Genomic DNA, 22,474 nt, shown 5'->3' on the forward strand with positions numbered 1-22,474 from the left:
CAGTTGCAAAGTAGAAGAAGAGAAAATAAACCAACAAAGGTCACTTGTGTCTGGAGTGCGCCATCCAATGGGGTCAACAGAAATGTCAGGTACTGCAGGGGAAGGCCAAATGAATGCGGTCTTCCCTATAATTTCATCAATTCTAATATTGATAAAATTATTTCGCGGGCCGGATTGAAAAGCCCAACGGGCCGTATGTGGCCCGGGGGCTGTAGTTTGCCCATGCCTGATCTACACAGTTCCACAATAAGGAAGACTCTGGCGGAAATGGATCCATGGAGAGTTAAAGATCAAACCACTGCTGATGTAAAATAACATAAAGGTTCGTTTGGTGTTATAATAAAATATATCTGGATGCTCTCCAAGACTTTAGGAGAACATCCTGTAGACTGATAACTCAAAGGTAGAACTTTTTGGAAGACATGGGTCCGTTATATCTGTGTTCCACAAGAAGCAGTGAAACATGGTGGTAGCCGTGTGATGGTTGGAGGACCTGGATGTCATCACTGATGGAGTCATGAATTCTGCTCTCTATCAGAAAGTCCTCCTGGAGAACATCCACCATCAGACCTAAAGCTCAACACTAATGGGTTCTGCAACCCACAGCACACAAACAAGTCCACCTCTGAGTGGTTCAACAAGAGCTAAATGAAGGCTCTGGAGCAGATGAGTCAAAGTCCAGACTCCAATAGAGATGCTGTGGTAGGACCATAAAGGACAGGTCATGATCCAAAAGAGAAGAGTGGACCAACGTTCCTCCATGGATGTAAAAGATGAGCACAAGCTGGAACAAACATTTAACTGTTGCTGCCAAGAGACCAACCAGTTACTAGGTTCAGGGGGGCAATAGTTTTTCACTGGGGTGATTCATGTTTTCAATCATTCTTTGTGTTTAGTGGGTTATCGCTATAATATTCAATATAAATATTAGCTTGATGATCTGGAACATTTAAATGTGACAAATATGCAAAACAGAAGATTTCTGTAGTTGGACAACTTCATTTAGCAGACGCTTCTATCCAAAGCAGCGTACATCTGAGAGGAGATCCAGGGTCCTCACTGGAACCAGAAGTAACCCTAACCCTGACTGAGCTATCCAGCTGAACCTCGATGCACAGCAAAGGTTCTGGAAGTCCTGCAGAGGGGCTGGACTCTCCTTTTGCAGGGCTGCCGAGGATTAGAGGGTGTGGGGATGCTCACTAGCATCCAGCTAAGCGTCACATGTCTGGAGTCTGCATAGTTCTCCTGGAGGACTTCAAAGCTCCCATAGGGTGCTGCTCCTTCACCTATAAAGGAGCCAGTTGAGGTGGTTCTGATCTGATCAGGATGCCTCCGGGAGACTTCCTTTGGAGGTTGTCTGAGCACCTCTGCCTGGAAGGAGACTGAAGGGTAGACCCAGTACTGGAGAGAATATAGACCTCGTCTGGACTGGAAACGGCTTGGCGTCCCCCAGGGAGAACTGGAAAGCATTGCTCAAGAGAGGGACATCGGGAACGTCGGATACAAACCAGAACTTTGGAGCGTTACTGTTGTCGTTGTACATTAGCCTGTTGATATCGGAACGTTAATACATCGTACACTGGTGCAGTGGTTCTCCCTGTGGCCGCACTGCTAGAACGTTATGGTTTGAATCTGGTTCTGGGGTCTTTCTGAGTGGAGTCTCCATGTTCTCCCTGCTGGGTTCTCCAGGTTCTCCAGCTTCCTCCCATAGTCCAAAGACCTGCTGAGGTTAATTAGTGATTCTAAACTGCCTTGTGGTAGACTGTTACCTGTCCAGGTGAACCTTCACCCTAAGCAATGTACAGATGATGGACATAAAAATACATGGAAAGCATTATTTTACTCACATTAGAATATTAGCACATTCTCCTGTTTACAGGTAGCTCACCTGTCCCACATGTTCAAGTGTTCCATCATCCTCTCATCATAAACCAGACCTGTTACCACAGCAACAGAGGAAGCAAGACCAGGCTTCTTATCCATCTCCTTGGTAGTTTCTCTGATGACATGTCCCTCCGCCAATGGGTTGCATTCTGCCAAGAAATCAGAAATGGTGTTAACATTAATGGGGGTTAGACAGCACTAACATCTTGGAGCTAACTGTGTTACTGTTCACCTGTGTTATCATTAAAGCTGCTGTCCGGAGTTTGAATCGCAGCGTCTCCCAAAACACTGTTGGTCCCTCCCTCTGATTTCGCCCCTTTATTTGTGCACGAGTGCAGTACATGAGAGAAGTGCCCGGAGTGCTGCAGCATCTCGCCTGTTTTGCTGTTTTCCCCTCTTCTGCATTTAGTACATTTAGTAAATAATAAAGGAATTACGTTAGAATGCTGTATTGAGTCTAACTTGTCCTAATACCAAAATAACATGAATCTGCTAGGACGAACGAGTAAAGTTTCAATATGTGATTACACTCGTGTATCCCTCTCGATGACGTTGTTTATCAAACTTAGTGCATTTACGCGTGTATATGTGTTACATTGTTTATTTATTTCTATCTAGAGTTCAGAATTACATGACTCCTCTGACGAAGAGTATGTCCCAGACGCCCCAACATCTTCCTCCAGAGGTCGGGCATCTAAACGAAGCCGTCAGGCGGGCTATGGAGGCCGTGGTCGGGGAGCGACGCGAGCACCCCGAGCCAAAAAACGTCCTGCAGTCTCTTGGCCTGACAAGCCGTGGGATTGGTAACTTTTCTGGAAGTTGCTGATCCCTGATGCTCTCTCCTCCACAAGCAAAACAAATGTGCGCGCGGTTGCGTAGTGCGTAGCTCGTCCACCTCTGCATGGGCTTGCTTGCTGTGCGCGTAACCGTTGATTGACAGCATGACAAAGCTGAAGCTCGAACTTGATTGGTCGGCAGCGACCGGCGCTTTTTGGAATAACATGGGGGTCTATGAGAGGAAGGCGGAGCTCAGGAATACATTTTCATATCGCGTTATACTAACTTTATATTATAGTATCGAACTAGACTAACACATTTAAGCTTTGTTAAAAAATGATACATAAATGGAAAACAAACGGAAACTCCGGACAGCAGCTTTAATGCTAACATGTGGCTCTGTGTCATCATTAATGCTAACAGGTGGGGCTAACTGTGCGATCATCAATGCTAACGTGTGGGGCTAACTGTGTTATCATTAATGCTAACATGTGGCTCTAATTGTGTTATCATGAATGCTAACAGGTGGGACTAACTGTGCGATCATTAATGCTAACAGGTGGGGCTAACTGTGTTATCATCAATGCTAACGTGTGGGGCTAACTGTGTTATCATTAATGCTAACATGTGGCTCTAATTGTGTTATCATGAATGCTAACATGTGGCTCTAACTGTGTCATCATGAATGCTAACAGGTGGGGCTAACTGTGCGATAATTAATGCTAACAGGTGGGGCTAACTGTGTTATCATCAATGCTAATGTGTGGGGCTAAATGTGTTATTATTAATGGTAACATGTGGCTCTAACTGTGCTATCATTAATGCTAATTGTGGCGCTAACAGTGTTATCATTAATGCTAACGTGTGGAGTTAACTGTGTTTTTATTAATGGTAACGTGTGGGGCTAACTGTGTTATCTTTAATGCTTATATGTGAGGCTAACTGTGTTAATGCTAACGTGTTGGGCTAACTGTGGTATCAATAATGCTAATATGTGAGGCTAACTGTGTTATTGCTAATGTGTGGGGCTAACTGCATTCTCGTTAATGCTAACATGTGGGGCTAACTATGTTAATGCTAACATGTTGACTGTAGCTGTTACCATGGACTTGTAGGGAGGCCCAGTGTGGATACAGAGCCGTGACCGTCTGAGAGATGGACTGCAGAGCGCTAACAGACACACGTTATTCATCAGTTAGTCACACACAAGAACAGTTCTGGTCATCGATTACTCGTCTGAATCATCGGCACAGGTGTGTATGTCAGGTGAGTCTCAGCTATTACCTGTCAGACGGAGCAGTGTGTGGATTCAGTTGAGGACAAGCTCCGCCCAGCAGAGCTGCAACACAGGCTGCAGCGCCCTCTGCTGTAGCCTGCAGGTTATAACCTCCCTACACACACAGGAACATACGTGTCAAACATGCTATAGTCCCGATACAGCGGTCATGGGTCCGACCCACGGCCATTTACTGCATGTCTCTCTCCACTGTGCATTATAATACAGGTTCACTGTGTTGACCATGTGTTCTACATGCGTGTAGCGTGTTCTCCCGTGTCAGAATAAAATGGTTTTACCTCCAGAGCGAGGACCAGTCGACCCTCAGCCAAACTCATCAACATGTGAGTGAGAACATGGAAACACTGAGGACTCACACACATCTCGCCCTGAGAACACACACAGGTAGCGTGTTAGCATGTTAACACACATGTTCCATCTGGCTTCTGTGGGTTCTCACCTTCGGATCTCCAACTGCAGCGTCAAATCCAGCACAGACCAGAACGAGCTGAGGCTGGAACTGTAAACACACACAGACCAACATGGATCAACACGGGTCAACACAGATCAACACGGAATAACACAGGTCAGCACGGTGTTTGTACTGTGTATAGTGTGTACTGTGTAGCACTGTGTAGTAGTGTGTGTAGTAGTGTGTAGTACTGTGTACTACTGTGTAGAACTGAGTAGTACTGTGCAGTTCTGTGTGTTACTTCATAGGCCACTGGCAGCAGGACGTGGTAGAAAGCAGCGATGTAATCAGCATCAGTCATCTCCGTCTGAAACACAAACACACAACATGAAACTACACTGTTGTGTTTTTTTACTGCTGCTTTGTGGGTCTGCTTATGGCTGAGGTTCTGGTTCTGGATCTCCCTCTTCTTCTGGCTCTAACTGTGGTTCTGGTGGTCTCACCTTGTTCCAGGGAACATTGATGTTTCTTCCTTTTGCTCGTCCACTGCCCACAAAATTGCTGTCAGACTCTGACAGGTGAGGCCAGAAAGACCCGAGTTCATACCTGTGGACACTGAAGTATAGGACACTGCAGACAGACAGACAGACAGACTCAGAAATTCTGTGCATAGCACTGGACATAGTGCTGGACATAGTAATGGACATAGTACTGGACACAGTAGTAGGCATAGTACTAGATGGAGTACTGGGGAGAGCTTCTGTATTTTTAACAAAGAACACAGAACCCAACAATCTAAAGTTGATTTGGGTTCCCTGTCAGCAGCAGACAGGAACCATCCATCCTCTTCTTCACATCTGTCTCCCTCTGACTACTACTTCTGGTTCTTCTTCTTCCAGTTCTGGTTCTTCTTCCGGTTCGTCTTCCTCTTCAGAAATATGAATCTTTCAAAAGTCTCCCTCTGGACTCAGTTTATCAGATTTCTCAAAGATGCAGAACATCCTGACAGGTGCAGCACCAACCCTCCATGCACATGATCAGCAGCTCACTTCCTCGTTTTCACCGCTGACTGCTGCGTGATTGGTCAATATCACAGTTGTTGCTTAGTAACAGATCGAAACATTAAGGCTGACACCTGATCCTGAGATTTACCTGGGATCCTCCTGGAACAGGTACTGGATACCCTGACCATGATGGACATCCCAGTCCACGATCAGCACTCTGACAAACGTGTAGGTAGACAGGTAGATGGACAGTTAGTTAAATATGTGGTTCATGGTACAAACAGCTGAAATTGTATGTTGGTTCTCAGTCATCAGGTTCTGTTCAACCTCAGAGCTTCAGTAGAACAAACTGGACTTCTGTCTTTGGTTCCACCTTCTTCCAAGATCATTATTGTGTTCTGACTGCTGTGGTGCTACAGATATCTACCCCCACCTCCTAACCACATGACTCACGGTCCATTAGGAACCCTAGACTCACATGATCCAAGATGTTCATGGAGGTGAACTGCCCAGGAGGGTTCTACAGGAGCATGTAAAGTTAAACATTTTGGACATTCTGGTAAAATGAGCAACGTTCCAGCTTCAGGCGACTAAATCAGAGGAGAACAGTTAGTTTATTGAAATATAAAACCAAAGCAGAAAGCAAGATTTCATTCATAATACACTCAAAATTTAAACTTTTTATTTTTTTTTACTAAAAGCAGGTTTCAGAATGATCCACCCCATCAGGCCGTATCTTCAGCTCCCATCAGGCCGTATCTTCAGCTCCCATCAGGCCGTATCTTCAGCTCCCATCAGGCCGTATCTTCAGCTCCCATCAGGCCGTATCTTCAGCTCCCATCAGGCCGTATCTTCAGGCCCCATCAGGCCGTATCTTCAGGCCCCATCAGGCCGTATCTTCAGGCCCCATCAGGCCGTATCTTCAGGCCCCATCAGGCCGTATCTTCAGCTCCCATCAGGCCGTATCTTCAGCTCCCATCAGGCCGTATCTTCAGCTCCCATCAGGCCGTATCTTCAGCTCCCATCAGGCCGTATCTTCAGGCCCCATCAGGCCGTATCTTCAGCTCCTATGAGGCCGTATCTTCAGCAGCTTTTAGCTCCGATGACCTGCCGTAGACGGAGGTATCGCCTCTAACAAGCTTCAGGCAGCTCCTTGGGAACTTTAGTCCATTCCTCGTGGGCGATGGTCTCCATCTCAGTGATGTTCTCAGGTCTACGTGCTGCAGCAGCTTTCTTTAGAGCCACCACAGGTTCTCCATTGGGTTTCAGTCTGGAGGTAGTGATGTCCACTCTAGAACCTTCCAGACTTTCTTCTCTAACCAGCCTTTGTTGGTTCTGATGTGTATTTGGGGTCGTTGTCTTGCTGGAACATCCAATTATAGCCAAGCTTCAACTTCTTCAAGGACTGAGGGACGTTCTTGTCCAGAACATCCTGGTACTTCCTGAATCCATGGTGGCTTCAACACATTGGAGATTCCTGGTTCCATCAGAAGCAGAACACCCCCACAGCATCCCAGATCCACCACCATGCTTCACAGCAGGCAGGGTGTTCTTCTCCTCGTAGGCCTCGTTCTTCCTCACTGACATTCCTCTGATCCATAGGACCAAAGAGCTCTAGTTTGGTCTCATCAGTCCATAGAACAGTCTCCCAGAACTTCTGTGGCTTTGATAGGTTGGTTCTAGCAGACTGGAGACCATTGTTCTTGTGGTGTGTCTTCAGAAGCGGTGTCCATCTAGGAGATCTGGCATAAAATCCTTCAGCATGGAGTGTGTCCACAGAAACATCAGTTCCTCTTCCAGCCAGATCTTCCTGCAGGTTCTTGGCAGTAAGCTGAGAGTTCTGGTCCACCTGTCTCCAGGAATCTTGATGTGAGAACAAACTACAGGAGAACATGGACCTTTCTATAGGAGAACAAACTACAGCTCCAGAAAGAAGGTTTCAGAGAGTAATAAAGGTGGAACAAGCATGTCTAATCAGATTAATGTTCTAATTATCAGGTTCTCATCATCTGGGGTTCTTAATAGAACAGATAGCTCTTCGAGTTAGCAGCAGACTAAAGAACACTGAGGCTTTACTGGAAATGGACGGTCCTGTGATTTGGAGGTGAGAATAAAGACCACCGTTAGAATGGAAGAAGGTGGAACGTCCATCTCCTTGTTCCTGAAGCTCTGTTGAATAAAACTCGACATTAGAAGTACCTGCTGACTGCATGTTTCCTCTGAGCGTATCGAGCTGCAATCGCTACGCTGTTGAAGATACAGAAACCGTTGGCCTCTTCCATCTGGGCGTGATGACCTGGAGGTCTGAGAGGAGAACATGTAGAAGATCACCAACAGAACATAGATGAAGTAGTTAATACAGAAGAACTAAATATAGAAGAAGAACTATTTATAGGGGCTGCACATTGGACAGTGGTTAGTACTGTCGCCTTGCGGTAGAAGATCCCCGGTTCATGTCCCGGCCGTCCTGGGATCTTCCTACATGGAGTCTCCATGTTCTCCTGTACATGTGTGGCTTTTCTCCAGGTTCTCCAGCTTCCTCCCACAGTCCAGAAACATGCTGAGGTTAACTGGTGATTCTAAACTGTCTGTAGGTGTGAATGTGAGTGTGACTGTCTCTATGTGTAGCCCTGTGATAGACTGTTACCTGTCCAGGTGAACCTGTGATTGACTGTTACCTGTGATTGACTGTTACCTGTGATTGACTGTTACCTGTCCAGGTGAACCTGTGATAGACTGTTACCTGTGATTGGCTGTTACCTGTCCAGGTGAACCTGCGATTGACTGTTACCTGTGATTGACTGTTACCTGTGATTGGCTGTTACCTGTCCAGGTGAACCTGTGATTGACTGTTACCTGTGATTGACTGTTACCTGTGATTGGCTGTTACCTGTGATTGACTGTTACCTGTGATTGACTGTTACCTGTCCAGGTGAACCTGTGATTGACTGTTACCTGTGATTGACTGTTACCTGTGATTGACTGTTACCTGTCCAGGTGAACCTGTGATTGACTGTTACCTGTGATTGACTGTTACCTGTCCAGGTGAACCTGTGATTGACTGTTACCTGTGATTGGCTGTTACCTGTGATTGGCTGTTACCTGTGATTGACTGTTACCTGTCCAGGTGAACCTGTGATTGACTGTTACCTGTGATTGACTGTTACCTGTGATTGACTGTTACCTGTGATTGGCTGTTACCTGTCCAGGTGAACCTGCGATTGACTGTTACCTGTGATTGACTGTTACCTGTGATTGGCTGTTACCTGTCCAGGTGAACCTGTGATTGACTGTTACCTGTGATTGGCTGTTACCTGTGATTGACTGTTACCTGTGATTGACTGTTACCTGTCCAGGTGAACCTGTGATTGACTGTTACCTGTCCAGGTGAACCTGTGATTGACTGTTACCTGTGATTGACTGTTACCTCTCCAGGTGAACCTGTGATAGACTGTTAAGCCTTAAGCATTGTGTAGATGATGGATGGCACTAATCATAGAAGAACTAATTATAGCAGAAGTTCTCCAAACACCAGGAACAAAACATATTCACATAAACAGAAACAGAGGCAGAGCTGATACCTGATAACAGCAAATCCGTTCCTGAGTTCTGAGGTCAGAACCTGATCGACCAGCTGCAGAACCGACCCGACCGCCAGCGCACACACCTGGAAGGAATCCTGACACAGCAGCGGGTCAAACATGTCTGGAAACATTCATACAACCAACAGGACTCCAAAATGTACAAGTGTTGTAAAATAAAGTGTCAGAAATGACTGGAGATAAAACGCAGAATGTGAATAAACTGAGGCCAGATAAAGCTGAATAAAAGAATCAAAGGTTCCTGGAGGTGAAGAGGACCTTCAGTGGACTGGGAGACAGACATGAAGACTTCACCACAGAGATCCTTAACACATAAACACTGGATTAGAACTGTTCAATTCATAACTTCAACTAAAATCTGATTCTCCTCCAGACCTTCTGAGTGAAATATAACCTGTAGTTCTACAAAAACTGGTCTGAACTGTAGCGGAGCCACACAGGGAACAAAGCTCCAGCTGCTGGATGTTCTGACAGGAGATCATCATTGAAGGAAACTACAAGCTCCTGAATGGTTCCTCAGGGTTCTTCTTACAGGATGGAGGTAGACGGAGTCGTATTTGTTGGACAGAGTCTGGAGTTCCGTCTGCGTCATCATCTGAGTCGACCTCATGGTGTCCACGTACCGTTTCCTAGCAACGGGAACATGTTCAGGTTTTACTGCCTGGCTCTGAACCGTCTGTACCACAGAAGAAGAAGACGGTGATGGAACTCACGTGTGAACGAGCAGCAGCTCTTCTTCTGCAGCTTCTCTGGGCTGAAACACAAACAACAACGTCACATTCATCAAGATAAGAGAAGATCTATTATATTCATCAACACGGAGACTTTCGTCACTCAGACGTCCTCACCTGGACCTGGACGCACCGGGACACCAGCTGCCGTCTGTCCAGCTCCGCCATGATGGACGTCACCCGGTCTGGACACTCTGGATGGCTGAGAACCAACACAAGAACATCAGCTGGAATAGAAATCCATTCTTTTAACTGGTTACTATTGGAACCTCCTTTGATGACGTTTGCTGTCACTCTGAAGTCTGACATGGAGAACACTGAGCACGAGAACTTAGAATAAGGTTCTATGGAAGGAAGAGGCTACCATCTAGTACTACATTTACCATCTAGTACTACATCCTACCATCTAGTACTACATCCTACCAGCAGAATACTGATTTCCTAAGAAATCCGATAGTTAAAGAGCTGCTGGTGAATGTTCTGTTGGGTCAGAACCGGTTACCTGGAGTCCCACTGGTTCTGGTGGACGGTGAACTTCTCAGAGTAAACAAGACCAGTTCCAGAACCCACAGCTGAGCTGCTGGACAGATCCTGCAGACAAACAGGAAGACAGACAGAGTAACTGGTAACTAGAACTAGTCAGAGTAACTAGAACTAGTCAGAGTAACTAGCAGTGCTAACCCTGGTCTGTGTTAATTACTTCATGTATGTTTCTACTTTAACATCAAACATGTCAAATATCTGCAGAAAGACGTCTTTAAAAATCAACACTATGAACCAAATCTGAGCTGAAAAACCATTTTATCCTGCAGGTCTCATTTAGAAGTTCACCAGAGGTAAAGTGTCTGCAGTCGATTCTGGAGAACCAGAACCTCCTCCTGGTTCTGGTTCTCCAACAGGGAAACATTCAGAGAGTTTCAGGTTGAACTGCAGTTAGTGTTTCCTCAGCGAGAAAAAAGTCAGCTTGGCTCAGAAACAGTGAACAGAGGAGCAGGTTGTTGGAGACACATTCAGCATGGAGAAACATCTCTACAGCCGATGAACATGCAGATAAGAAGAGTCTCACCAGCGTCTTCAGGTGGTCGCTCAGATCCTCCTCTCTGCTCCTCTCCAGCATCTTCTTTCTCCCTCTCCTCTTGGCCTCCTGCAGGTTGCCTCCTCTTTGCTGCTCAGTTTCACTGTTTACCTGAGAACACAGAGGAGCAGGTAAACACACCTGTCTGACATCTGAGAACATGACGGAGACAAGCTGAGGTCAAAGTCGAGCTCAGCTGAATCATTGACTGGCTCATGTCCATCTCTGACACACAGCATTTAAAGCTTCACCAATGATTGATGGATTGAACTCTTACAAACACCGACGGGATTAAAGTCACCTGAAAGAGCTCCAAACATTTTATCAGATTCACACTTTTCAGGCATTTCATTAATATTTCTGAGACATTTTCTGGATAATTCACGACTCTTTTGCTCTGTTTAATGAAGACAGAAACAATGGACAATAAGAAGACCGATCCTCTGTGGAATAAACACAATCAACTGACACCAACTTATATTGGTCTTCTGAATCTGTGTTTTATTTTTATATAAATGGTTTAAATACTGCTATTAATACATAATTCTATTCTGCTCAGTACATGCATCGTTCAAGATATGCAAAAGCGACAGGAAAAACTGTAGCACCTGCAGAATAAACTGTAACAGAATAAATTGTAACACCTACAGAATAAACTGTAACACCTTTAGAACAAATTGTAACACCTACAGAATAAACTGTAACAGAATAAACTGTAACACCTGCAGAATAAACTGTAACAGAATAAACTGTAACACCTGCAGAATAAACTGTAATGGAATAAACTGTAACACCTACAGATTAAACTGTAACACCTTTAGAACAAACTGCAACACCTACAGAATAAACTGTAACAGAATAAACTGTAACACCTACAGAATAAACTGTAACAGAATAAACTGTAACACCTGCAGAATAAACTGTAACGGAATAAACTGTAACACCTGCAGAATAAACTGTAATGGAATAAACTGTAACACCTACAGATTAAACTGTAACACCTTTAGAACAAACTGTAACACCTACAGAATAAACTGTAACAGAATAAACTGTAACACCTACAGAATAAACTGCAACAGAATAAACTGTTACACCTACAGAATAAACTAACACCTACAGAATAAACTGTAACAGAATAAACTGTAACACCTGTAGAATAAACTGTAACACCTACAGAATAAACTGTAACACCTACAGAATAAACTGTAACACCTTTAGAACAAACTAACACCTACAGAATAATCTGCAACAGAATAAACTGTAACACCTTTAGAACAAACTGTAACACCTACAGAATAAACTGCAACAGAATAAACTGTAACACCTGCAGAATAAACTGTAACAGAATAAACTGTAACACCTGCAGAATAAACTGTAATGGAATAAACTGTAACAGCTACAGAATAAACTGTAACAGAATGAACTGTAACACCTACAGATTAAACTGTAACACCTACAGAATAAACTGTAACAGAATAAACTGTAACAGAATAAACTGTAACACCTTTAGAACAAACTGTAACACCTACAGAATAAACTGTAACAGAATAAACTGTAACACCTACAGATTAAACTGTAACAGAATAAACTGTAACACCTACAGAATAAACTGTAACACCTGCAGAATAAACTGCAACAGAATAAACTGTAACACCTACAGAATAAACTGTAACACCTGCAGAATAAACTGTAACAGAATAAACTGTAACACCTGCAGAATAAACTGTAATGGAATAAACTGTAACAGCTACAGAATAAACTGTAACAGAATAAAGTGTAACACCTACAGATTAAACTGTAACACCTTTAGAACAAACTGTAACACCTACAGAATAAACTGTAACAGAATAAACTGTAACACCTACAGAATAATCTGCAACAGAATAAACTGTAACACCTGTAGAATAAACTGTAACACCTGTAGAACAAACCTGGGGGGACAGACGAGGAGATCTTCTGACAGATTTCGGTCCAGGTTCAGGAGGAACTGATCCAGACTGCATCTCTGATCCACTCAGATCTACCTGAAGCAGAAACACACAGGTGAGACAGCAGAAACATGAGAACATGGAGTCTCCAGACTTAAACCCATGGAGCTGGTTTGGATGAACTGGACAGAAGAGTGAAAGCAAAGAACCTACAAGAACCACACATTTATGGGAACTTCTGCTACAGAGATGGAAGAACTTCCTGAAGAACATCTGGTTTCCATTGAGGACTGAATGAGTGAGTTCAGCTGTTAGATCTGCCTGAGGAGGAACTCTGATGAGTCAGAAGTTTAGAAGACATTTTGGTTTATAAATAGATCTTTTTTTTAACTTCAGGTGTTTATTTGTTCTCTGCTTCATTTCAGAGAACAATCAGACATTAACAAGCAGAACCTGCTGTAGAACACTGGAAACACCGGGATGTTCTAGAACGTCTGACCAGGGGTGCACTGCAAATACACAAAGTTATTCATACCCTGTAAAATACAATAAGGAAGTTCTTATATTTTCAGTTCCTCATCAGTGTTTCACCTCAGATTGGACATAAACAGGACATGTAGACAGGTCTGGAACCAGTTCTGTTCTGTGAAGTAATGCTTTTGAAGGTGTTAAACTTTGATGTCCATAATTCTTCATACCTCAGTGATACCAGACAGGATGTTCCAACAGACCGTTCTCTCTCTGAGGGTCTGAAGGGTGTAATATTGTTTCAGTGTTTCTGAGTTTTTGTTTTTTAACCAGTTTTCTGACTATAAAAGTCGATTTGTTTGTGACATTTCAGTCATTTTCAGATCAAACCAAGACTCCCCACGGCAAAAACCACAGAGCTCAGAGAGGAGTTTACGTTGGAAACAAGAAAAGGAAGGAAAAGGTACAAAAAGCCAAACAATCTCAGGAGTCCTTGGTAATGGAGCAAAGTATCATCAAGAAGCACCAGAAACCTCCGAGGATGAAGTCAGCAGAGTCGCCTCGGCTTCCAGAAAAATCCAGACATTGAAACCGATCCAAGGACTAAACCAATACTGTCCTGAAGGAACCGAGCGAAGTGTTGGAACTCCATCAGATACTGAACCTAAATGGTCTCTGTGGACCAGAAAGACCTCCTGATTCAACCACAGATGAAAAACTCTTCTGACCTTTTTATAGACGGACCTGGAGGAAGACCAAAGCTTCTCGTCATCTGATCTAGGGTCAGATGGAACAAGAATGGAGCTTTATGGGCTCAGAGACATGGCTTTGATCTGGAGAAAGAAGAAGCCAAAGAACACGGTCCTACTGTGAAGGATGGAGGTGGAAGCATCATGCTGTGGTGCTCACAGCTTGGTTAGAGCGGAAGGATCATGAGGGAAGACCAAAATATCTGGAAGAAAACCTCCAGCAGACAGCAGAGAACCTGGGGAGCGGTGGACCAATCAGGACGATGATCTGAAGATTAGAAAAACCTTCTGGAGGTGATGATGAAAAAAATAAGATTTGATTACTGGGTTTTATCTTGGTCTTATTTTTAAAACTATTTGGGGATTTTTCATCACTGTTTTGACATTTTCTTATTATTTCTTACTAATTTCGAGGCAGGATTTTTTTTGAAATGATAATCTGATCACACGCTTCTAGACATTTTAATTTAATTTGTGTTTTTTTTTCGGGTTTGAGTTCAGTATTTCTGATTCTGACCGGTTCTGAACTCAGAGTTCCTCCTGATGCTCATTCTCAGGTTAACCGGGACCAGGACCGGTCTGTGTCTCGGTACTGTCAGGGCAAAAGGAGCATTAGGACCAGAAACAGAACCGGGACCGGGACAGTCATTAGCGGAGTTAGCTGTTAGCCTCCTGCTAAAACGTCAGACTGCGGCAATAATCGTTTAAACGGACTCACGGAAAGTGTGTGGTTCTTTGTGTCGGAGCTGAAAACATCCAAACGCTGAAACTGCAGCAGATACAGTCAGAATATCAGCAGGGAAGGTTCTGGTTCTGAGTGACAACCGAACTCCAACACTGTCGCTCTCAAACTGCGTCACCAAGCAGGGCGCGCGCTTTCGACGTCACAGCGGCACAAAAAGTAAAACAGACTGAGATGGAATAAAGCTAAAAATTCAATAAAACAATATAAAATAAAGCTTCTAAATTAAATAAAGCTTTATAAATGAAACCGTATAAAATACAGCTTAAAAATGTCAAATAAAACTGAACCAAAGCTGCTTCATGTGTTTGTATTGCACTATGTACAGATCTGAAATATATATATTTTAAATGAATGTTTTGTTTTCATTCTTTTTAAATAATAAAACCAACATTAAAAAATAATAATTTAGCTCAAATGAAGATAGCGTAGCTTCATCCCCATTGTACGGTACTACAGTATTATTATACAGTAATATTATTATTGTTCTATCAGGTCAGGCTGTGGTTCCACTGAATGTTCTCCAAGGAACCCGACAGCTGTGTTCCAGCAGCTCCTCATCGCTCCAGACCTGCTGTTTGATGGTTCCTGGTTGACTCCTGACTGTTCTGACCAGTCGTCTCTCAGCAGCAGATGGTAATTTGTTTTCAAGGTTTCAGGTTTATTTATTCTCTCACCAGCACATGAGCTGGACAACAGAAAACGAAGGGAAACTAGCAGCGATATAAATGACACCAGCAGTGGAAACTAGATAAACCTGCGCTAGGAGAGCTCTGTATTACCTGTAATTACCAGGTAGGTTTGTGATGGGTGGAGAGGTTCAATCCTCCATCTAAAAGTTTCTGGAAACCAGATGTGTTTAGGGTGGGTGGTCTCCACAGGCATCCTTCCACTGATGAACCAGCAGTCTCCTGCATCTACTGCTGTGAATGTTTGTGGATGAAATCCAGTGTTCTCTGCTCCACCCCTCCAGATATTCCACCTCCTCTCTGCATTCAGACTCGTGTGTCCCTCCATAGATATATACAAACGCTAGATGTCTCAAGACGGAGTCGGCGGCGTCGTCACTTGGCGGCCATCTTAGGACAGGGGACTGCTCTGACACTGTACTGTAGTCAATGGTAAGGTGGACGATTTCCTCACTTTAACACTCATAACTCGCTCAATTCTTGATTGATTTACAAACGGTTTAGTTTATTACAAACTTTATTAACGTGGCTATGATTCAGGCTCAATTCCGAAATCGCAGCTTTTCGTTTTGAAAAATGCGGCATAGTTGTGTGTCTTTTCTGCCTGGCTACTCACATTGAAGATGGTGTTACTCACAATCTGATTTTCAATTATTAGGTTTTCCTGAGACCAACGTTTTGTGAGAACCTAATCTTTAGGCGAAATTACATTCTTTGTGGTTGTGGTTGTATTTATTTGCTTGTTAAGAGACTTTGATTGAGACCTTAGACTTATTGTTTGTATACATCTATGCCTGGATTAGTTAGCCTGCAGCCGAAATGCATTGTGGGTAATGTAGGCACCAGGTTCATGAAAAGAAAAGACAACATCTCTTTTTGTTGTGCATTGATTTTGGTTGAGCTTTGTTTTTATCTGTGCATTAGAAAGCTGACAGTAATAAAGAAGTGCAATGCTAAATAATAAAATTACATTTACATCCATTTATGCTGAAAAAAGATGATATCTGTGTTCATTATTATATGAATTCAATGGTTTTAATTATTCTTATGTAAGCAGTAAAACAAGTACATCTCTGACGTTTATAACAAACCAAGCTGTTGTAAAATCGGTTGAAAATTGAGCAATCTACAGTGATTTTAAAATCCATGCTCCATTGACTTTAATGTTATGAGTGATCGAGCAGCCCTGTCCCAAGATGGCCGCCATGTGGCGACGTCGCTCCCCATAGGCTGACAGCGCTCATGAGCCATCTAGTGTTTGTATATATCTATGTGTCCCTCCACTACTGTCTTCTGCAGACTCCATGGGACAGTTGAGGTGTCTGATGGAGCAGCCAATCAGCACACAGCACTGGGGGAGGTCTGCTGGTGAGGCAGGACCCAGTTCCCCCTGCTTCAGCAGGACATTGCTCAGTCCAGGAGCTGATAGTTTTTGCACCAGGGTCTGTGGGACAATCGTGCTGAAGGCAGAAGGTGGATGTGTGAACCACTGATGAACCAGCAGTCTGTAGGAGTACTGATGGGGGTCCATGGGGAGTGTTCCACGTGGGCCATGGCCAGCCTCTCCTTCAGGACCATCAGGATTCTGGTTGGTCATTCAGGACCATCAGGATTCTGGTTGGTCTGTCACAAAACAGGAAGAGTGGACTCGAGCAGAGAACCACCACCAAGGCCAAGATGCAGTTTTTATGAATGATTTATTGCAGGGAGAGGAGAAGATCTGGTGGATGGGAAGCCGGAGTCTTGTCAGGGGAGGATGAGGAGTGGTGCCGGGTGGGCGACGTTCTCACCGGGGATCGGCGGCTGCTGGTTCGAGGAGGGGAGGCAGAGTGCGGCGCTGGGTGGTCTGAGGATCCCTGGTGGCAGGAGTAAGGCAGGGAATGAGGGTTGGGCAGACTGGAGAACTCAGACGCTGAGAGATGATTTCGGGGAATAACTGGGTCCAGGAGGGAAACTGGGGAGAAGCAGCTTGCAGGAGTCTGAGCAGCAGGTTCTGGTGAAACAGAGAAAACAGGATTAGAAAATTACTCTCAGGCAGCAAAGCAAGAGGCTAGAGGGTAAACTGACATGCATGTCGAGTCTAACGATCTGGCAGAGTGTTGCTGGAGGAGCCGGAGTTTTATAGTCGGTGTGTAATCAGGAGAATGCTTGTCAGCTGCTCAGACTCTGCCGGAAGTGACTGATTGCATGACCGGTTTCAGCTGCTTCTTGTCACCGCTGCTGACAGGAGAGGGAGAAAAGGCATGAAGAGAGTTAAAGCATTTCAAATTGCAGTGTATGAGGGAAGGGTCCTGACAAAAGCCGGAGGATTTTAAGAATGTTTTATTGTATAGAGATAAGTTATGGAAAGGAATGCAGGGAACCTGAATGCGTGGAGCCGGATGGATACTGAGCGTGTTTGGGTCAGAGTTCTGGAGCCGGGGATCGGCGGTCGTCGTAGGTTTGGAGGGGAACAGAGTGCGACGGCTGATGTTGGCGGATCCTCAGCGGCCGGAGATGGATGCAGACGGAGGGCGGAATGGAGCAGGAGCCGGAGATACAGGGAATGGAGGACGCTGACGATCCGGGGGGGCCAAGTTGGTAATTGGCCAGTCGACAGCGGTCGGGAACTGAAGCAGGAGATCCGGGAGTCGGCGGACACTAACGATCCAGGGGGCCATGTTGGTAGGTGGGCCCATCGCCAGTAATTGTCTCTTATTCCAGGCAGAGTCTGTTTAGAGCCTCGGGCGGATCAGAGGCGGAATGGCCGTAAACTCCGAGGGCAGAGCCGAGCAGGTAATCCAAAACAGAGGAAGCTAACCCAGGACTGGGTTCCAGGCAGGCTGGCTGGAAGCCGAATTATCTGTGGACACGGTTCTGGGCTAGAGAAGCAGGTGAGAACCCGGACGGCAGGATTCTAGACAGAGCAGAGAGAGAGAACGTTAGAAACATTACAAGCACCAGGTAACACTGAGTTGGCTAGACGTGACTGACTGAGTGGTTGAGTACAACAATCTGGCAGAGTGTGGAAGGTTCAGCCGGTCTTTATTGCAGAGGATGTAATCAGTGAGATGAGGCACAGCCGTCTGGGTCTCATGGCGAAGCTGATTACCTGAGTGGAGACAGCTGAGGCCGCGCTCCACCCAGATGCAGCGCTGGGGAGAGACAGAGGCTGAATCCCAAACCGCCCCCTACACACTACCCCTCCGTTTGCGCGTTCCCGTGGAGGGTCCTCCATATTAAGGGCCGTCCCAAACCGCGTAGTGCGGAGGGAGAGTGGACTGTTCAGCCCTTAAATAGCGAGTCTGCATCGATGCTCACTCTGGACAACTTTTTCAGGAAGTACAACGTCGAAATGGAGGAGGAAACAACATATCGATGTGAGTTCCACATGCGTCCTTTATTTCTCCCACGCCCTTTTCACACTGACAGAACATCACAAAGAGTGGTGTAAAAAGATAAAACAAAATAAACAAATCTTCTTCTCTGCTGACGTTTGATTTAATTGTGCACCCCCTGACACCTTAAAATTTGAACACAACTGACAGAATTCATTTATTCATTCATTCATTTGTTGGATTTGAAATGCCAGGTAATAGGATTGGAAAACATGTGAGTGAAAAAAAAAGTGGGATGCTTTCGTCTTCTGGAAGCAGCAGCGATCCTTGTTAGTTGCAACCTGTGCCACAGCGCTACAGCCATGACAGTAGGCGTCTTTGTGTTACCATGGCGATGACGTCTTCCGTTTTCCGGTGAGGCGACAGGGCGTCCCATTCCTGACGATCGTATTTATACCCTCCCCCTTCAATAATAGGTGCCCTCCACAGCTGTGAGTGTGACTTCTTTTGGAGTGACACTCGGTAGTGGAGGGGGAGTGTGTAGGGGGGGTTTGGGATTCAGCCAATAATCTAATGGAATATATCCAGCTCTTTCCATGTGCAGCGCCATCTTGGCTTCTATGTTGACAAAGATGCAGCCACCTTATTGGTGGAGCACGCTCACGTCCCGCACTGTGCAACCTCTTCCTGGCAAAATATTATTCTGCTCAGAGAAAAGTAGTCCGTGATAAAACCAGGCGTAAACTAACCGTGACGTCACCCGTTGGTTTCAGCACCGAGAAAATGAAGCCCGGATTTTGCTACTTCCTGGTCGCCGTTTTGGATTTTTTGGAGCCAGTGACGTAAAAAGCGTCATCAAACAGACTGGACCGGAGAGCAACTAGGGGCAGGATTGGCTGAGGACTCTCTTATCCCGCCCACATTTTACCGCAGAGGCTTCTGTTGCTGTGTATCAAGTATAGCCACGCCCCCTGGCTCCGCCAACTTTAACGATTTATTTAAAATTCAGTATTGATTTATTTTAAGATCGGCCACCTGATCTCTCATTTTGACCATGAAAACTAACGGGAAAAAAATCCTGAGCTGTAGAACATCAGTCTATCAAATTTTATTTTTTCCAAAAATGAATTGGGGTCTATGGAGAAAAAGCTTTTTGGAGCCAACCCTAGCGGACGGCGTGATATTGCAAGTTTTTGACACTTCCGGGTTGGCTTCAATTCTGGAGCCAGATGCTACGTCCATCTTTATATACAGTCTATGGATAAAACTTATCGCCTTTGCCACGATATCAACGACAAAAATAACTGGTAGCTCTGTAAGGCCCCCGCTTTGTTAAGCTGCTGTTTTTATGTAGACTGATGTCAGGGAATGTTTGACTTTGCATCCAATCATAAATGGAAGCCATTGTGTGTAAAGCTTTGAGGTAAAGGTTAATGAGCTGTTCATTCTTTTTTCATGGTTTCTGCAGAGTCGTCTAGCTTTTTGTTTTTGTTGTTCCTTTTTCTTCAACTTTTCTCTACAAATGTTCATTATTTATGTTAACATGTGCTGTCCTTGCTTTGTCCAAAGTCCTGATGATTAAGAGGATCACCTACAGGCCAGATTTGTAAAGCAGTTTTATTTTTGGAGGCCAAGAGCAACCCAACTCTGCAGATTTGTTTGAACAACCGGAAACATCAGGAGATCTTTCAAAATGTAAGGCTAAGGTATTTCTAAGTGTTTATAATTCAAAACATTGTTTTATCAAATTTGAACATTTCTTTTCTCCTGCTTTTATTAGCATGGCAGCCTTCACCAGTTCATTGACTCAGATATCCTGTGAGTTTGTAATGTTATCCTCTTTATTTGTGTTCTTTTTTGTCCAGTTAATACTTAGAATTTAAATGAATTCAAACAATGTACATCTGTGATAATTATGTCTTCCCCAGGCAATTCACCATCCAGTCCAAAAACTATTTTGACCCCCCCCCCCCCCCCCCCCTCTGCATTCCTCTACACCGGGTATAATTTATATGTTTATTATATTCAAATTATTCCCCTGGTTATTAGATCATTTAATGCCGTTTAATGGCCAAAAATAACATTGTTCTCCACTAAGTATTAAACCTGTGTTGGTGAAACAATGATTAGCAGCAGGAGAGGACAAAACACCTAAATGCAATGCTGAATAGAATCATTTTTGTATGTGTCTCTCTCCTAGCAGAGCTCCTAACACCCCAGTAGTATCCTGGAGGGCCTGTGATAGACGGAGCAGTCCTGTGATGACCCCAAAGGACCCCACAGGGTAATCATTCATGTTTATAGCAGCCATTACAATGTTTGCAAATACCATCATTATTGCATTTGCTGCCCCCACCCCTGTGTACATGGTAATTTAATACATTGGAGTAGACATCATAAGATGCAAATTTTGATATTCTGACCTTTTTTAAAGCCTCTACTGAATGTACTGCAAATGACAAACGGTGTGAGTGAAAAGATTTCATTTCAACACGCTAAACAATGATGACATTGCTGTTGATCTAATTGCTGAGGCAATTATGATGTGAAATTAACTTTGTTATGACCCCAAAAGGTGATTGAACTCGTAGGGGAGCATCACAGCAAAGTAAAAATGTATAGTCAGTGTCAGAGTGATATAAATGTTGTTGTTTTAAGTAAGGTGAGTATGTTCCATTTCTCCCTCTGCCAACAGAGACTCCTAGACCTCAGACTGGAGGTCCCCCCACCACCACCCCCGTGGTTCCCAAGGTACAAATTGACCATGGTATTGATATTAAATAGTGATGTTGCTATGATGACTTCTACTTCTCTTTTCTTTGACACACAGCTCATTCCTCTGTAGGTCAGGATTAAAGGTAAATTAAAGCTATTGTGTCAGGTTTAGCAGTGTTTTTTTTCTTTTTTTTCTTTTTTTTTTTGTTCTGTCCGGCAACAGAGCAGGCAGAATGAGGATCTGGCTGCTGCATTGTGCCATACAAGTTTGCTTTTCCAAGGGGAGTTTATAAGTATAAGACTCCCCTTGATACTGTACAGTAATTTATTTAGATTGAATACTTGTTGATTAGTTAAATATACATAAATTTGCCGGACCTGACAGGGGGAAGGCAGGAAGAAAGAAACGAGAAAAGGAGAAAAAAACAACAACAAGAGAGGATAGTGAAGAGAAAAGGAAAAGTGCAAGAATACAATTATCTTTCAATTGAAACCGACACAACAGATAACAAGCTAGTACCCCTTAACAAAGACACACCGGAACGCATCCTACGGGTTTTGTTAGGAAACACAGCTAGTAATTATTCAGATCATCTATGTGAAGCAAACAAACTGAGGAAACATGTCTTTTGATATTCTGGCACCAGGACAAACTTAACACCCCCCAAGACAACATGGTTGCTATGTCCACATGCAGAGTACGGTGCAGTTGTGACTGTGATCATGCAACTATGACCTCTGACCTCCGTGAAGGCCAGAAGCGGGCCCGAGAGCCCACAAGACCCAGGCGAGCCGGCAGTGATCCCAGAGCAGAGATCTGAGCCACCAAACCACGAGGACGACCACGGACCGGCCCGGAAGGGGGCAGAGGGAGAACCCGGCCAGGACCTCCAGCGCCCAGCAGGGCCGGGCCCCAGGCGACCAAGATCGGCGGCCGCCGACCTTGGGGGATGCACAGGACCCCGGGCCCCAGGCAGCCAACAGGCAACCCCCGCCCCCCCAGGCAGAGGGTCAACATCGCCAGGGGAACCAGCCACCCCAGACGGCCACCCGGCATGGGCCGGCGCCCCCGCCACAGCAAAGGATCCAGGGCACCCCACCCCCC

The 22,474-nt window shown here is 44.7% G+C and overlaps 1 protein-coding gene and 1 long non-coding RNA gene across 19 annotated transcripts in view; one reads left to right on the forward strand and one right to left on the reverse strand.

Annotated features, from left to right (window-relative positions):
- LOC110972592 (histone deacetylase 6-like) overlaps positions 1–14,783 on the reverse strand; it is a 57,701-nt gene extending 42,918 nt beyond the window's left edge. Inside the window, exons 1-17 of one of the 18 annotated variants that reach the window (XM_051946873.1) lie at positions 14,625–14,783; positions 12,693–12,785; positions 10,753–10,872; positions 10,189–10,277; positions 9,804–9,888; positions 9,669–9,709; positions 9,488–9,584; positions 8,935–9,032; positions 7,553–7,657; positions 5,502–5,570; positions 4,853–4,979; positions 4,651–4,716; positions 4,398–4,457; positions 4,237–4,326; positions 3,946–4,052; positions 3,764–3,831; positions 1,889–2,033 (exon numbers count right to left, since the gene is read on the reverse strand). In XM_051946873.1, the coding sequence (XP_051802833.1) occupies positions 1,889–2,033; positions 3,764–3,831; positions 3,946–4,052; positions 4,237–4,326; positions 4,398–4,457; positions 4,651–4,716; positions 4,853–4,979; positions 5,502–5,570; positions 7,553–7,657; positions 8,935–9,032; positions 9,488–9,584; positions 9,669–9,709; positions 9,804–9,888; positions 10,189–10,277; positions 10,753–10,872; positions 12,693–12,764 (1,439 nt within the window). In that variant the 5' untranslated portion in view covers positions 12,765–12,785; positions 14,625–14,783. Of the gene's footprint in view, positions 1–1,888; positions 2,034–3,763; positions 3,832–3,945; positions 4,053–4,236; positions 4,327–4,397; positions 4,458–4,650; positions 4,717–4,852; positions 4,980–5,501; positions 5,571–7,552; positions 8,854–8,934; positions 9,033–9,487; positions 9,585–9,668; positions 9,710–9,803; positions 9,889–10,188; positions 10,278–10,752; positions 10,873–12,692; positions 12,786–14,624 lie in introns of those variants that run through there. The other 17 variants (XM_051946864.1, XM_051946851.1, XM_051946848.1 and 14 more) reach the window with 17 other exon arrangements.
- Positions 14,784–18,934: 4,151 nt separating this feature from the next.
- LOC127533580 (uncharacterized) lies at positions 18,935–22,474 on the forward strand. The gene is made up of 5 exons (XR_007941339.1): positions 18,935–20,349; positions 20,435–20,472; positions 20,583–20,938; positions 21,350–21,405; positions 22,017–22,474. It is a non-coding gene; the product is annotated as an uncharacterized LOC127533580 (long non-coding RNA).

The sequence above is a fragment of the Acanthochromis polyacanthus genome, chromosome 4 (assembly GCF_021347895.1).
Source record: "Acanthochromis polyacanthus isolate Apoly-LR-REF ecotype Palm Island chromosome 4, KAUST_Apoly_ChrSc, whole genome shotgun sequence".
Lineage (NCBI taxonomy): Eukaryota > Metazoa > Chordata > Actinopteri > Pomacentridae > Acanthochromis > Acanthochromis polyacanthus.